Raw genomic sequence first — 15901 nt, 5'->3', positions numbered from 1 at the left:
ATTTTGTCATTCATTTCTATAGCTTTCTTTTAGTGATCTGTAAAATTAAGATTAAAAATTAGCTATTTATTTGAGGTATATGAAAATAGAACTTGCTTTACCTAGTGATTTGTGGGTCCTAGCAGGTTATCTTGAATCAGGAGAATTTATTTGTTATCCTTTTTGATGTTCTACTTGATTATTCCTATTACTTTAGAGAATGTAAGGGGATGAAGTTATATGATTTGTTTATGCATGTTTGATTTGTTCAAGGTTTTTTTAAATTAATTAAGTCTTTACAGAAACTAAAAGACATAGAAAATTACTTAGAAAACTATTATATTTTGTGACAAATTATTGTCCAAGTTTGTACCTGCAAGTTTCTTCCTGTTTTTTAAAAGACCATACAGAATGTGTCACACCCACAGTTTAACTATAACAAAGCATACAAAGAATTAGCAGAGACTGTCACAAACTAGGGACTCACATAAATAGCCGTAAACTTCCATCCACCCCCATCTGACCTTTCAGCCACTTTTATTTTGAGTTATATATTTAAAAATATTATACTGCAAAAATAGAGTTAACTAGATTCTCCCTTAAAAATCATTTTAATTTGTTTCCTATGAATTCTTCCTAAAATTGCTTTTTTTCTATTTCTTAACCTTCCTATCAGTAGAATTCCTAACTTATTGAAGAAACAACCTTAACATGAGATTGAGTAATTCCTCCAAGCTAAGCTGGACTGATTGTTGCTGTTGTTGTTTAATCTCCAAGCCATCTCCAAGTCTTTCCAAACCCAGTGACTATAGCCTGCCAGGACCCTCTGCCCATGGGATTTACCAGGTAGGAATACTGGAGTGGGTTGCCATTACTTTCTCCAGGAGATCTTCCAAACCCAGATATTGAATCCAAGTCTTTACTTGGATTCTTTACTGCTGAGTCACCAGGGAAGTCCCAATGCTGGACTGATGAAAAATGATTCTTCTGACTGCAATAATGTGAGGGTGATGATGTCCACCTTTAAAGCCCTTCCATCTCCTTTGGATTTCCTCTTTCCATCTTCAATATAGTAATCCACATGCAAGTCCCTGTCCTCCCTGCCCCATCCCCTTACACTTCTAGACACTTGTTCAATGTTGATATTGTTTTCTCGTTATTTAAACATTCCCTCATCATGCTGTTAAGGACTAGTGTCACAAAACTTAATTAGGAAATGTTCTTAAGTTTGAAAGAGGGAAAACAAAAGCCATTCTAAGGACAATGGATAATATAAGGAAACAGTGCTATAAGCAATGACAGAGTCTTGCATAAACTATTAGGATTGTATAGGGGAGGGCTGACTAACATACATGGGGAATCGGCTAGAGAAAAAAATTGTGAAAAAAGGTATCCTCTTTTACATTAGTGATAAAGATTCTAAGATTCTCCTTCTCCTGAATTGTGACTGAGAGTGCAGAGAAGACTGTAGCTGGGCTAAATGTACAGGTCTGTTCTTTCTAGGATCCTTCAAATCATGTAGTCCATTATATTTATTTGTTTATTTTTAAAAATTTAATTTGCTTTATTCCAGCCTTTTTTTAACACCAAAAAAAGAGTTCAGCATGTAGAAAAGCAATATGTATGAATATATTTCTTAAAGCAATGTTTATAAGGAAACATTGGGAAAGAATTTAAATGTCTCATAGGTGAATAGTTAAAAAAATTATGAGATTCAATTCAATGGCCATTTGAAATAGTTTAGTTCATTGTATTTAAATCTGTCAACACAGATAGATGTCTCTGTTAAAGTGTTATCTTGTGGGTTTAGAAACTTTATACCAGGAATTCAAGAACGTCCCTCTTCATTTCTCACTAGGCTCACTAACATAAAACCACATATTGTTTAGTTTTTGAGCTCATACCACTACTGGGAACTGTGATCAAACATCTAGGGTTTCATCTCATTGAATCATTGACCCTCCTGTGAGATACACTTTACTATCACCACATTACAAACAAGGAAACTGATTCTCAAAATCTTAATCATTCTCACAGTATTAGGCTAATCCTACTCCTGTCTAATCCTAGTCCAATGTGTTAGATTTTAATAAATTCTAGGTTACCCTTGGTCTTAATGAATAATTATGTGATAATGTACTTACCTCCTCAATATTGTTTAAAAAAATTCACCTGTGATAAAATAAATAGTTTTGAAACTAGAAATGATAGAGGAGAAATAGCTTTGGAGTAGGGGCAGAGTGGCAAGGGAAAGGAACATTTAACCAAACTGTGAACCTGGAACAGAGCAATATTTTCATAAAGATAGAAACATACTTTGTTTTTTAGTGGTTCACATAGTGGTTTTGCTTCCAGCTATGAATTCTAGTCTTCAAATGCAGTTCCAGTCCTCCTCAGCTGTCTCCTCCCAGATCCTCCTCGTCAGAGAGTCCCTGTTAGTGACCAGGGCTGGCTCTCAGAGGAAGAAGGAGGAGCATCTTCTCCCAGGGTTCCTGGTCCTCTGCTTCCCCAGACAAAAGGTCCTGTCCAGCTAGTGTCTGCCAGGCATGGCCTTCCCACTTGATATGTAGATGAGATTAAGTGATCTTCCAATTCTTCTTCTCTTGCTGATAACAGGATACACTAGTAGCAAATCAGACAATTTTGGAATTAATTTTAAGCATATTATATCATTTACTAAATTAAAGTACATACATGATGACTAGGAATTAGTATTAATCTTGGAAAAGTATTGGTTTGTTGTCAATATTGTTCAACAAGATCTGGAGACAAATAATAATGATAGGAGTGAGAAAAGCATTGAGTGGAAATGGTGCTCTAAGCTTGCTTTCCCTGGGGGTCTCTGCTGGTCTGGAGGAAGTCGCACATGGTGGAGTGACTTGGCCAAATGAATGGAAGAGGAAGAGCAGAAGTGGGGAGGACACAAGCATATGTGCCCAGAAAATAGATGGTGGAGAGAAGATGCAAAAAGAGAATTCTGAAATTACAACAGAATAGATTGGATTGAGAAGAGAGAAGACAAAGGGAGTCAGAGAAATAAAGGAGAGAGCAGAAAGTGGATCAGATACTTTTATGAAATGGGAATGGGAATAAAGGGCAAACTAAGGAAGATTTCTAAGTAATGATAACCAAAGGAGTGTGATAGGGAATCTTCTTTCTCTTCTAAATCTGTGTTGGTCCTTATGCTCCCAGAAGAATTCAATGAAAGATGTTCAAGATCTCTTCAACATGATATTCTGCTGCAGATTCATGAACTCCCACATGGACCAAACCTTTCCCCAGCACGCACAGAATTTGGACCCAACTTTGGCATGCTCATCTTTATCTGGCCCTATGCCATTTTTTGCTCTCACATCCCTTCAACTCCTATTCTCAAACTTCAACCCTGCAGGTCTTCCATCTGCAAGCCCAGTTTTATTCCAAGTGCAGTCCCTGCTCTAGCAAGGGGTCCACTATCACAGTGGTGACTTGGTGCCTTCATTTTCTGCTGGAGAAGACTTACTGGATGGAGACAGTGATCTCTGCCAGGGAGGAAGAGTTCTGCCTCTGTCTAGCTCTTCTACACTCTGGCTTTCAGAACGGAGAGTTTATGCTTGAGTTTCTACTTCCCCAGGGAAATACTGCCTTGCTGCCCCTTCAGGGACCAAAGCCTCAAGAGCCCAATATTTTTTAATCCCATTGGGAGAAAGACCTCCTATCAGTTCTTCAAAATCTGTTTTCCCTAAGGAGAGTCGATATTGCCCCAAAGGAGTCTCACAATCAATTGTTGGACCAGTTAAATGGGTAAAATGCAATGTGTACTGTGCTTAGTCCTGTTTGACTCTTTGTGACCCCATGGACTGCAGCCTGCCAGGCTCCTCTGTCCATGGGGATTCTCCAGAATATTGGAGTGGGCTTGCCATGCCCTCCTTCAGGATATCTTCCCAACCCAGGGATTGAACCCAAGGCTCCTGCACTGCGGGCAGATTCTTTACCAGCTGAGCTGCTAGGGTGTCAGGGAATGTTTAAGAGTAGGATTCCTGTGTGCTGCTTCCTGTCTCTTTTCAGCCCTCTGTTCCTTAACAGTCCCTGACAGGAGAGAGCAGAGCGGCAAGCCGCTCCCAGGACTGAGATCAAAGAGATGGGATGCTTGCATAGGATTTCCTTCATTAGCTTTTCCATTTGGTGAAAGGGATTATTTACGACCCTCTTTTGATATGGATTGCCTTTTGGCCTTATGGCCTCTATTGCTCCTTGTTTCCTTGGTAACTTGTAAAGTCTGGTCTTTTGATCTTTATCTGAAGAAGCTACCTTGTAATATGGTATATATACTCACACAGAATTCAATAAAGCACCCTTGTTCCACCAGAGACTTGGGTCCCCGTGTCCTTCTCTCTCTCTCTCTCTCTCTCTCTTTCTGGCTGATTCCCTGGAACGCGGAAGCCTGCCGAGCTTTTTCCTGCCCGGGCTTTCGAGACCTCTCAAGACTTCTTGAGAGGGCGCCCTGAGCCTATGTGAGCGGTACAAGCCCTGTCCAAGGGTTTTATTGGTTTTCTGTGTAACCCAGGGAATATTAGCTTCTTTCCTTCTTTCACTCTCTCATCGTCGACTCTGGACCACCAGGTTCCGGTCCAATAAAGGACCCCAGCACTAGGGAAAATGCAATACTTAAGAAATAAAAACATGATTAAATCTAGCTTTCACTTTCACTTTTCACTTTCATGCATTGGAGAAGGAAATGGCAACCCACTCCAGTGTTCTTGCCTGGAGAATCTGAGACAGGGGAGCCTGGTGGGCTGCCGTCTATGGGGTTGCACAGAGTCGGACACGGCTGAAGCGACTTAGCAGCAGCAGCTGAGCAAGAAGGTTGAAGGCTAAAAGCTTTGATACCAGTGAGTATCAAGTTCTGATTTTCCTTGATAAAACATATGCCTTGTGCATCAATCCAATCTTGTTCACTTCTATGCTGACAGCTTATAGTAACTGTAAAACACACAGATCCACTCCCTAATCTTTTCACGTAGAACCAGTAGTTCTACTTGAGTGAAGTTTTCAAGAAGCCCTATTCTTGTGATACTTTTGATGTAAAATTTCAAGATAACAGCTTATAGCCAATTGCTTACTTTGTAATATACTGCATTACTGCCTGGAAGGTCAAAAGTATGGTTGATCCTCTGTTATTCAATTTTTCTAACTATTCCCCATTCCTGTGACCAAGTGTCCTAAGCTAAAGTTTAGATACTAATAGAACAAAATTCCCCTGTTGGCTCTGCCACTTGACAAGATGCTTAAATTATCTGTCTCTTATTCCTAATGTGTATATTTGCTATGAGGAGTAAGTGTGAGCATGTTAGGAACATTTGACTGTTATTACATGGTTATTATTATTACTATTATTAATATTATAAAGTTTGGCTTCCTAGTGTTTTTTTTTTTTTTTTGAAAACCTTTCACTATCACAAACATTGAAATAAATGCCGGTTCTCACCCAGCATCTTAATAAACATGGTTGTCTCACTGGAAGTCATGTGCACTTGGACTGTTACTCAGGGCCCTCTCTGGTAGATTACTACCTATCTCCTGGAAATTACCCTCTCACGCACCACTTTCCCCAGTCAATTTTTACATGCCGTATACCTAGATTTTTAAGCCAGACATTCCAAAATTTGTTCAGATCTTTTCATTTGGTTCATAACCATAACTTTAAGTTATTTAAGCCACATAGGCCTCCTTTTATCCTGTTGTATTGATTAATGTTGGTTGTTATGAGACAGAGTGCTTTTAGGCTAAATAACCCCCAGTAAAGGCCAGACTCAGGTAAACAATGACTACTTGCACTCAGTCTTTTTTATTGTATGGATCTCACATCCATACATGGTGTTTTTCCGTAGTCGTGTTTCTGCCCATAGTTGATGGATATTTCCTATTGACAACTCTTCTGTTGGGGTCTCTAATATATGATTCTTCCTGTAAATTGACTTCCAGTGGTACTGTATAAGAGTTCCTCCTTCTGGCATCTTGACTCCATTTCAGTGAGGTCTCCTTTTGATAATTGTCACAAAATCAAGCACAGAATACATCTTGCCTGACTCTATTATATGAAACAGCAAAATATGGAAAGCTAACACCGAGATGCATTAAATAACCACTACTTGACTAAGGCCAGGGGTAGAGGAAAAGTTCAACTGCAAGTAAACTGAGGCAACTTTTCTTCAGTGATGGAAATATTCTTTTTCTTGATTTTGGTGGTTGTTAGAATAATGCACACTGTATAAAAACTCTTTACTTCAGATGCATCTTATTATGTATAAACACTATCTTAAAAAAAAGATAGAAAAAATACAAACTCAAAAAACCAGTGAGGAAATAAGGATGTCAATTTATATTTAAACATTAAAATATTATAATTTGCTATAATTAGTTGTGCCTGTGGGAGGAAATGAGCTCAAGGTCTTCCTACTCTGCCATCTTGACCACTTCTCTAGCACTGTTCACTGATGGCCTCTCTGGTATTGTAGTTAAAATAAACTTATTGTAGATAGTGTATGAGATGAGACTCATTTTGTGCTTTTCCAATCTCATATGTCTGTTTTTGCCTTTTATTTGGATTATTTAGACTAGAGTTTCTCAAATAGCATTGGCATTTTTGTCAGACAACTCTTGTTGTATGTGTGGATCCATTGTGTGCACTGCATTCTTGGCCTCCTCTCACTATTTGTTGTTAGCACCACTCCTTTCTTCACTTCTGGTCTCCACAATTGTAACATACAAAAATATTTCTGGACAACAAATGTTGTCAAATTTGTTCTGGGTGTCAAAATGGACATCTTTTCCTTCATCAATAAGACTGATTTAAACAACACACATTTACGCTATGGATATGATCAGTTTATATACACCCATACTTGGTTTCTTCTATTATACATGGAAGAGTATTTGGATCAGAGACCACACACCTTTAAAACCTCAATCTTAAAAATCTGGGCTTTTTAAAGACCATGTTGACTATGTTCTGCTCTATGGTTTTAAATATGCATCTTTCGGTTTTCACAGTCAATGTTCAAATAATAGTATGCTACTTCACATATAAAACAAAAAATAAACATCTATTTCTATTTTACCTCTCCATATATTTCTTCTATTTTACCATACAGTTTATTTCAAAATATTTTATAAATCTCTGTATATTGTCACTATACTTTTCTTCCCTACTTCCTTTTTTTTCTATTTTTACAACATTTTATATAACTCATAAAACAGTGCTTGTATAAAAATTCACACAAAATTGCTAGAGAGCATACAATTATCTCCAACTGACAGTAAGAGCCTCTCCATTTCACATCTTCCTGGTTCCCACTCCTTTTTTGGGAGGGTGCACAGCATGTGGGATCTTGGTTCCCTGACCAAGGATCAAACCCGTGCCCCTGCAGTGGAAGCACAGAGTCTTAACCACTGGACCACCAGGGAATTGCCTCTACTACATATCATCTATCTACTCAGCACAAGCTGGAATCAAGATCGCTGGGAGAAATATCAAGAACCTCAGATATGCAGATGATACCACCCTTATGGCAGAAAGTGAAGAGGAAGCACCTTTTGATGAATGTGAAAGAGGAGAGTGAAAAAGCTGGCTTAAAACTCGACATTCAAAACACAAAGATCATGGCACCTGGTCCCATCACTTCGTGGCAAATAGATGGGAAAAAATGGACAATGGAAACAGTGAAGACTTTCTTTTCTTGGGCTTCAAAATCACTGCAGATGGTGACTACAGCCATGAAATTAAAAGACGCTTGCTCCTTGGAAGAAAAGCTGTGACAAACCTAGACAGCATATTAAAAAGCAGAGACATTACTTTGCTGACAAAGGTCTGTCTAGTCAAACTATAGTTTTTCCAGTAGTCATGTATGGATGTGAGATTTGGACCATAAAGAAAGCTGAGTGCTGAAGAATTGATGCTTTTGAACTGTGGTGTTGGAGAAGATTCTTGAGAGTCCCTTGGATTGCAAGGAGATCTGAAGATCTGATGCTGAAGCTGAAGCTCCAATACTTTGGCCACCTGATGTGAAGAACAGACTCATTGGAAAAGACCCTGATGCTGGGAAAGATTGAAGGCAGGAGGAAAAGGGGATGACAGAGGATGAGATGGTTGGATGACATCACTGACTCAATGGACATGAATTTGAGCAAGCTCCAGGAGTTGGTGATGGACAGGGAAGCCTGGAGTGCTGTAGTCCATGGGGTTGCAGAGTCAGATACGACTGAGTGACTGAACTGAACTGAAATGAGCTGATCTACAAAGTGAGGTAGAATAAGAGCTCAATGATCTCCAATTCACGGTCTTGAGATCCTCCTCTTCAATCAGGCAAGAAATAACCATGTGGGGGCAAAGGTGGAAGCTGAGGCCATCTCTGCAGGAACCTTAGTGGCCATGTTGTGGTGTGGTCAAGACAGTGGTTCAGCATTTAAACAGCTAATCCATTTACCACTAAGTAGATCCCATTGGTGGGGCTTCCCTGGTGGCTCAGCAGGTAAAGAATCTGCCTGCAATGCAGGAAACTCAGGTCCAGTCCCTGGGTTGGGAAGATCCTCTGAAGAAGGGAATGCCTCCCACTCAGTATTCTTGCCTGAAGAATTCCATGGACAGAAGAGCCTGGTAGGCTACAGTCCATGGGGTCACAAAGAGTTGGACACGACTAACACTTTCACTTTTTTCAGATCCCATTGGTTGGTTGATGATTGCTATTGATGTGGTGCTTCCTCCCCTTAAACGTAAAAAAGAAAGGAAGCTTCGGGGCCAACACTGAAAAGGGAGGGAGAGGCAAAATAACATTCATGACACTGGACACAACTTTGTTTCCTGTTAACCAGGTATTGTCATGTAGACATAGCCAAAGTGGACTGAAGCAGGTGTTGAACACAGTACATTCATGACTATCTTCATACATTCCTTTAAAACTTTGTCATTGTTATTTAGTCACTCAGTCATGTCTGACTCTTCTGCAACTTCATGGACTGTAGCCCACCAGGCTCCTCTGTCTGTGGGATTTCCCAGACAAGAATACTGGAGTGGGTTGTCATTTCCTTCTCCAAGGAATCTTCTCAATTCAGAGACCAAATCTATGTTTCCTGCATTGTCAGGTGGATTCTTTACCCCCGAGCCAGCAGGAAAGCCCTCTTTTAAAACTCACTAACAGAGAAAAATGAGGAACACTACCACCTATTGTGACTTGCTATTTTACTCAACATCAGAATGTGTCTGTGCTGCTTCTTTAGTCCTCTGGATATGAGAGGGGAAATAATTCCAAAAAACTCACAAACAAGTAAAAATTGAAAAACTAGATGGGGAGGGAGAAGAGGTTTTGCCATCAGATTTTATGGAAAATATTAAATTTTGAAAAAAAAAGTGTGTTTTGTATTTCTATTACTTCATGTAAAAAAACAAAAAAACAAAAACAAAAACTGCCCCTGGAGCCCACCTTTATGGCGGGAGCTCTGAGGACACCACCCAGACAGATACAGGACTTGCAGGTGATTCTGCTAAGTCAGTCCAGAGAGACAAGAAACAGCTGACAGAGTGCATCCACCTCTCTTCACTGGACCCTTTGTCCATTTTTTTGTCTATACCTTCTGTTACCAGGTTTAGAACATGAATACCAGACTGGATAATATTGTCTCATATTTTTTCTTTGTACATTTTGTCTTTATATCTCTTCTGCATTATTTCTCTCATTCTTTAATTTAAATAAGCTGCATTTCTATATCTTTATTTACATAAGTTTTTTTTTTTTTCCTGCATTGGCAGATCTGCTATAAACCTATTCAGTGACTTTTAATTTTTGTTCAGATATTATTTATTTTTGCTCTAGAAATCCATTAATTTCTTTTTTTAACCTTCCTTTTCTTTGTTTTTTCTCTCTCCTTTAGCATATTTATAATATTGTTTCAATATTTTTAGCTTTATAATTGCACAGCTCTGTAAATTTCTGAGTCTGCTTGTGCTAACTAGCTTTTCTCCTGGTTGTGGGTCAGATTTTCCAGCATCTAAGTATGGGTATTGGTTTTTTGTTAGATGTTGAGAATCTTACAGTGTTGGAAATCTAGGTTTTTTGATAGTTGTTTTGGTTTAAAGAGTATTTTAGTTCATTTGGGCTACTGAAACAAAATATTACAGGCTGAGTAGCTCGTAAACAATGGAAATTTCTTTCTCACAATTCTGGAGACTGAAAGTCCAAGATCAAGGCACTAGCAGAGTTGCTTTCTGGAGAGGCCCTTCCTCCGGGTTCATTACTAGTGACTTCTAGCTCTGTCCTGACATAATGGAAAGGTGAGAGGTTTTGTGGGGTCTCTTTTATAAGAACCTTAAACCCGTTCACGAGGGCTCCACTCTCATTTGACCTTCAGTTCAGTTCCATTCAGTCGCTCAGTCGTGTCCGACTCTTTGTGGCCCCATGAATCACAGCATTCCAGGCCTCCCTGTCCATCACCAACTCCTAGAGTTTACTCAAACTCATGTCCACTTCCTAATAACATCATCAGTGAGGGTTGGGATTTCAACAGATCAGTGAGGGAGGGGCACAAAAGTTCACACCAAAGAGAGGAGTATGTGAGTTTGTTTTGGCAAGCCAGTAAGGTATGTTTTGATCAGGCTGTCCCTCTCAAGATTTGTTTTTAGTTTCTTAAGGTAGATCGCGAGTAACCTTATCTCCACGGCTAGTTTAGTATCACTAATTATATATGACTATCCTGGAGATCCTCCTGAATATCAGATACTGAATATAGTCTCTCCATCCTGGCTGGCTATGAAACTGTTAGTCACTCAGTTGTGTTCTACTCTGGGGGTGATCTCATGGACTGTAGCCTGCCAGGCTCCTATGTCCATGGGATTTTTCAGGCAAGAATACTGGAGTGAGGTTGCCATTTCCTCCTCCAGGGGATCTTCCCAATCCAGGAATTGAACACATCTCCTGAGTTGGCAGTTGGATTTTTTTTTTTACCACTGAGCTACCTGGGAAACCCCTATTTCAACTACATGAGCTTTCAAACCCACATTTACCTGTCTTCACCTGTCTCTCTTACTGTACTGTGAGCTCATTTTGACCAGGGACAGTGTGTAATTCATCTGTTTTCTTGGAATTATGGTACAGGGCCTGCACATAGGAAAGAAAAATGAAAATTAATGAGTTTTTTTTTTTTTTTTTAAATTTCCAGTAATCAACAGGTTTAGGTTATGGAGTCCTAAAATAAAAGTAAGTACAACTTTAACAACAATAAAAACATCCACTAAAGTAATACATCACAACTAATCTTATCTTCATATACACAAAATAGGGCATACAACCATACATAAGATTTACAATTATGCAAAAAGAAAAATATAAATAAGTACTTCATTAGTCACTAGCATTAGAAAGCCCTCACTGACAAAGACATTGTGTCCCTGGTCTTAGAACTAAATTCTCACTCTTATCTTAGGTTCTACTGTAACCAGCTAGATCTGAGGATTTTCTGCTACTTTTCTTAGCTTTTACCCACATAACACTTCATCTAGAAGGACTGGAGTAAAAATATAAATATTTAATTACTGTTTTGGAGAACAGAGGTCTTGCTGTTGAGCTATTATCTCTGCTAGATTAGACTGTGGTGTGTTTTCTCTGGTTTGTGCCTGATTCTAATAATGGGCCTCCTTTTTCAGTCTTAGTTTCATCTGTGTTTACAGTTTAGATGATTATGTTTCTGTTTTGGCTCAAACTCAAGTTTCTGTTATAATAGTCTGCTTAGACCTTCAAATCCTGTCTTACATTTAGGTCTGGACTTTCTGCCAAGTGGCCATGGTCTTGGACCCCTACCTTAGGTTCTTCTTGGCTATATCCTTCCTATCTGTTGATGTTTCACACTGCTTCTTGAACTACTGCTTCTTCCAGTTTCAGAGACTTTGCACTTATACACATGGACCTTGCCTATTTACTCATTTTTGCAACCTTAGCACCATATCAAGGATTTATTTCCATTAGGGATAATGGATAGATTTGTTTCCATTAGGGATAAATAGATAGGCATATTTGATAGATGATTGTTGTTAAATGTTGGCCCTGAAGGGCCATCACCATTTTCTGTATGTGCTCTGCATTGTTCTCTCAGCTCAATAGTCCATGTCCGCTGGGTCTGCTCTCAGATATGTCTCATTCTTTCTGGATAGAGGAGGAAGGATGTAACTATGGGTGATGTGTGACCAAACTGCAAGGTCTCACCAACAAGATCTGAGCTTTAACATTTTATTAATAATGGCTATGAGGTTTGAAGAGACAGGTTTCTTGCTCATATGGTTGAAAGGATAGTAAATTATAATAATCTCACTATTAAATGTTTCATAGAAAATGTATTCTATTAAAATAATTCAGTTAATTTAAAATATATACACCTGTGTCTAAATAGTGTAAAAAGAAACTTAAAAAATTATAAATTATGATTATCTACCTTCTGGTAAACCTTTGATGATAACACTTATTTACTCTAGCACTAAGCACTAATATTCCCTACTGTGATGAATAAAATCTTTATTTATATTTTCCTTAGGCACTATAAATTTGAAGATTTATACAAGGCTCATTTTCAACTTTGTCATTGCAGGATTTGAAGACTATATGTTGTAAAAAGCCAGTATATAAGCCATCTCTTATTTTAATCTTTACACATTGGTTCCTAGCAATTAGCATTCATAATATGCAACTTTTAATACAAGAAATCATCATTTAACGTCTAAAACCCTGGCTTCCTTTTCTCCATGTGGAAAAGGAAAGAAAAAGAAAAATTAAAACAAAGAAGAAAGAAGATAGCTATACCTCTTTTCCAAAAAAGATTCATTTATCCCCAATTCATTTGGTCTACTCCCCATTTGGAGTCTAGTGATGCATTAATTAATATAGTAGCCACAAGTCACATGTGACTATTGAGCACTTGAAATGTACATAGTTCCAACTGAAAAATACTGCAAATATAAAATACACACTGGATTTCAAAGCTGTTGTTGTTGCTTAGTCACTCAGTTGTATTCAAGTTTTCTGTGACCCCATGGACTGTAGCCTGCCAGACTCCTCTGTGCAGGTGATTTCCCAGGCAAGCTTATTAGAGTAGGTTGCCATTTCCTCCTCCAGGGGATCTTTCTGACCCAGAGATCGAACTTGGGTTTCCTGTTTCCTTGTGTTTCAGGCAGATTCTTTACTGTTGAGACACCAGGGATTTCAAAGACGTAGCACATAAAAAGAATGCACACTATTTCACTATTAAATTATTTTATGTTCATTATGTACTGTAATGATAATGTTTAGATTATATTGGAGTAAATAAAATACACTATTATAATTAACTTTTTAATTTTTGATTTGGCTACCAAAACCCCAAAACTAAATATACGGTTCAAATGGAGAGAAATATTCTAGAAGACATCTCCCTTTGTATCACCCATTTAAGAGAAATAAAGCCATTGCTAAATCTGTTTACCTTGTTTATCAAATGAGTCTGTCAATACTGCTTTGATGTGGGCCACAAACATATAAATGTATATAAACAAAACAACATAAACCTTTCACACATATATTTTAAAAATGTGAGCATTGTACTGGTCTACTTTGGGAGACAAAATTATGTAAAATTTCCTTAGTTTTGAGAAAGTGTGTGCTCTAAATCTCACAATGTAATTCATTGAAAAAAATTTTTTACATTCATGTTTTTTCTACTGGAGAGATCTGAACTTGATATACAAACACTGTTACACTTATACAGATCTGTCCACAAAGTTTTAAGTTAGTACATTAATATAATATTGTTAAAATTTGAAGACTTTAATATTTTCTAAGATTTAGTGGCTTAAGTTTAATTTAGAGGAATATTATATCTGTATTTGTAAGACCTTCCCATTGGCATCCAGTTATGCACATTTTAGACTAGATAGGATTTTTGTTATGTTAAAATCTTTGGGAAAAATAAATTTTGGGGAGATCTTTCATTTGAGAATTGTGGATTCCTGGAATTAATGTTTGTATTCCTCCAAACGAAACTCTGAGCCACTGAAAACAGCAATAATGTTTAAATATCTTTGTACTTTAATAGCTAACAGAATTCCCAGAGATACAAGAAACTCTGGGAATGAAACTGTCCAATGAAAAGAAAACAATGTCCATCTAGTCTGTTTTATATTTTAGAATTATTACTAGATTGTATTTATAATGCTTGCAGTTCTTTAACTCATTAGCAGAGCTCTATTTGCATACCAGAAATGGTGACACTCTGGATTCAAATGATAGGTGGTAATGATACTTTAGAAGTCTCTTAAATCTAATAAAACTCACTGATAACACATGAGCAATTCAGGAGAACACCCTGCCTTTTTGCAATGTACATTGCCAGAAATCATCTTGCTTCCTAGAAGAGAAGATAGAGACAAAGGCCCAGACAAGAACAGAGCAGGGACCAGAAACAGAAGCAGTGACAAAGAAAGACAATCATGTGGCTTGAAGAATGAGAGTAAAAGACCCAATTAAAGACCGGTAGTAACTCTCCACCATTCAGGACTGAAATGTCAACTCCTATTTTTCTCCTCCAGCATGTTCCTTACTGTGGAAATAATAGACATTACACATTATACAACACAATCCACCAAATATCCACAGTTGTTTACTTCACATTGTAAATTTTATGTCATAGAACAGTTGGCTATTCAGGAAAGTAAATCTCTCTCTTTACATCCTGCCCTAAGGAAGCATAGTATTTTATACAAAATAGGATCATAGGTGTGGGAAAAGAGGAGAAAGGGCCAAGAAAATTCCTGATTGAGAAGTGAGAGAAAGAGAAACTCTAAATGAAACTTCAGCATTATTAAAAGGAGACACATAGTTCATCCAGTTTGAGAGTAAAACTTACTGAACTTCAGTCCACTCATCCATTATTGATTCAAAAATCATCCTACTTTATGAATGCAGAGATCCAGTTGTCCTAATTACCATCCTTTCTTCAGTAGCCTCTGGATTCCTTGCTTGATCTCCTGGGTTCGCACCCCATAGACAATGGGGTTGAGGGCTGCAGGGATGACATGATGCAGGACATTGAGCAAGACTGGCACGTCAGGGGACACCTTCTTCTTTGCCACGTGAGTGAGGACAAAGACCAGGAGGATGGTGCTGAAGAAGAGGATCAGGATGAAGTGGGAGCCACACGTGCTTAGGGCCTTGGCCACAGCTCCTTCTGACTTGAGTCTCAGAACAGCCCTTAGTATGAAGGTGTAGGAGAGGAAGATGAGAAAGAGGTCAGATCCCAGCAGGGTCCAGCCTCCAGCAAACTGGTAGACACGATTGATGGTGACATCATCACAGGATAGCCTGGACACAGACATATTGGCACAGATGCAGTTCTCAATGACATTTCTCCCACAATAATGGAGTCGTACAGAAAGGATGGGGATGGGGACTGTGGAAAGGACATTTCTGGCTAAAATAAAGATGGCTGCCTTTGCAACAAATTGATCTGTGATGATGGATGGGTACCTCAGTGGTTGGCAGATGGCCACATAGCGGTCATAGGCCATGACCATGAATGTGCAGGACTCCATGGCAAGGAAGGAATTCATGATGTACATCTGAAGGAAACAGGTAAAGAAGCTGATGGACCTGAGGTCAAACCAGAATATGGCCAGCACCTTGGGGATGACGGTGAGGCAGAGCACCATGTCCAGCAGGGAGAGCAGGCTGAGCAGGTAGTACATGGGCTCGTGCAGAGAGGCCTCCAGCCGGATGGTGATCAGGAGGGTGGTGTTGGCCCCCATGGCCAGGAGGAAGAGGAGGCTGAGGGGCAGGGACAGCCAGTGCTGCCAGCTGGGGGACCTGACAAAACAGTTCAGGAGGAAGTCTGAAATCTCATCAGAGATGCTGCCATTTTGGTGTGCTGTCAT

General features: G+C 38.8%; 1 protein-coding gene across 1 annotated transcript; it reads right to left on the bottom strand.

Annotated features, from left to right (window-relative positions):
• Positions 1-14953: 14953 nt before the first annotated feature.
• On the bottom strand, positions 14954-15901 carry LOC139034040 (olfactory receptor 56A3). The gene has a single exon (XM_070464185.1). It carries the CDS (start codon positions 15899-15901, stop codon positions 14954-14956), a length of 948 nt encoding a protein of 315 aa, XP_070320286.1.

Source organism: Odocoileus virginianus, unplaced genomic scaffold (assembly GCF_023699985.2).
Source record: "Odocoileus virginianus isolate 20LAN1187 ecotype Illinois unplaced genomic scaffold, Ovbor_1.2 Unplaced_Contig_20, whole genome shotgun sequence".
In the NCBI taxonomy this organism is placed as follows: domain Eukaryota; kingdom Metazoa; phylum Chordata; class Mammalia; order Artiodactyla; family Cervidae; genus Odocoileus; species Odocoileus virginianus.
The sequence above is the reverse complement of the archived record's forward strand: the minus strand, read 5'-3'. Positions and strand labels throughout refer to the sequence as shown.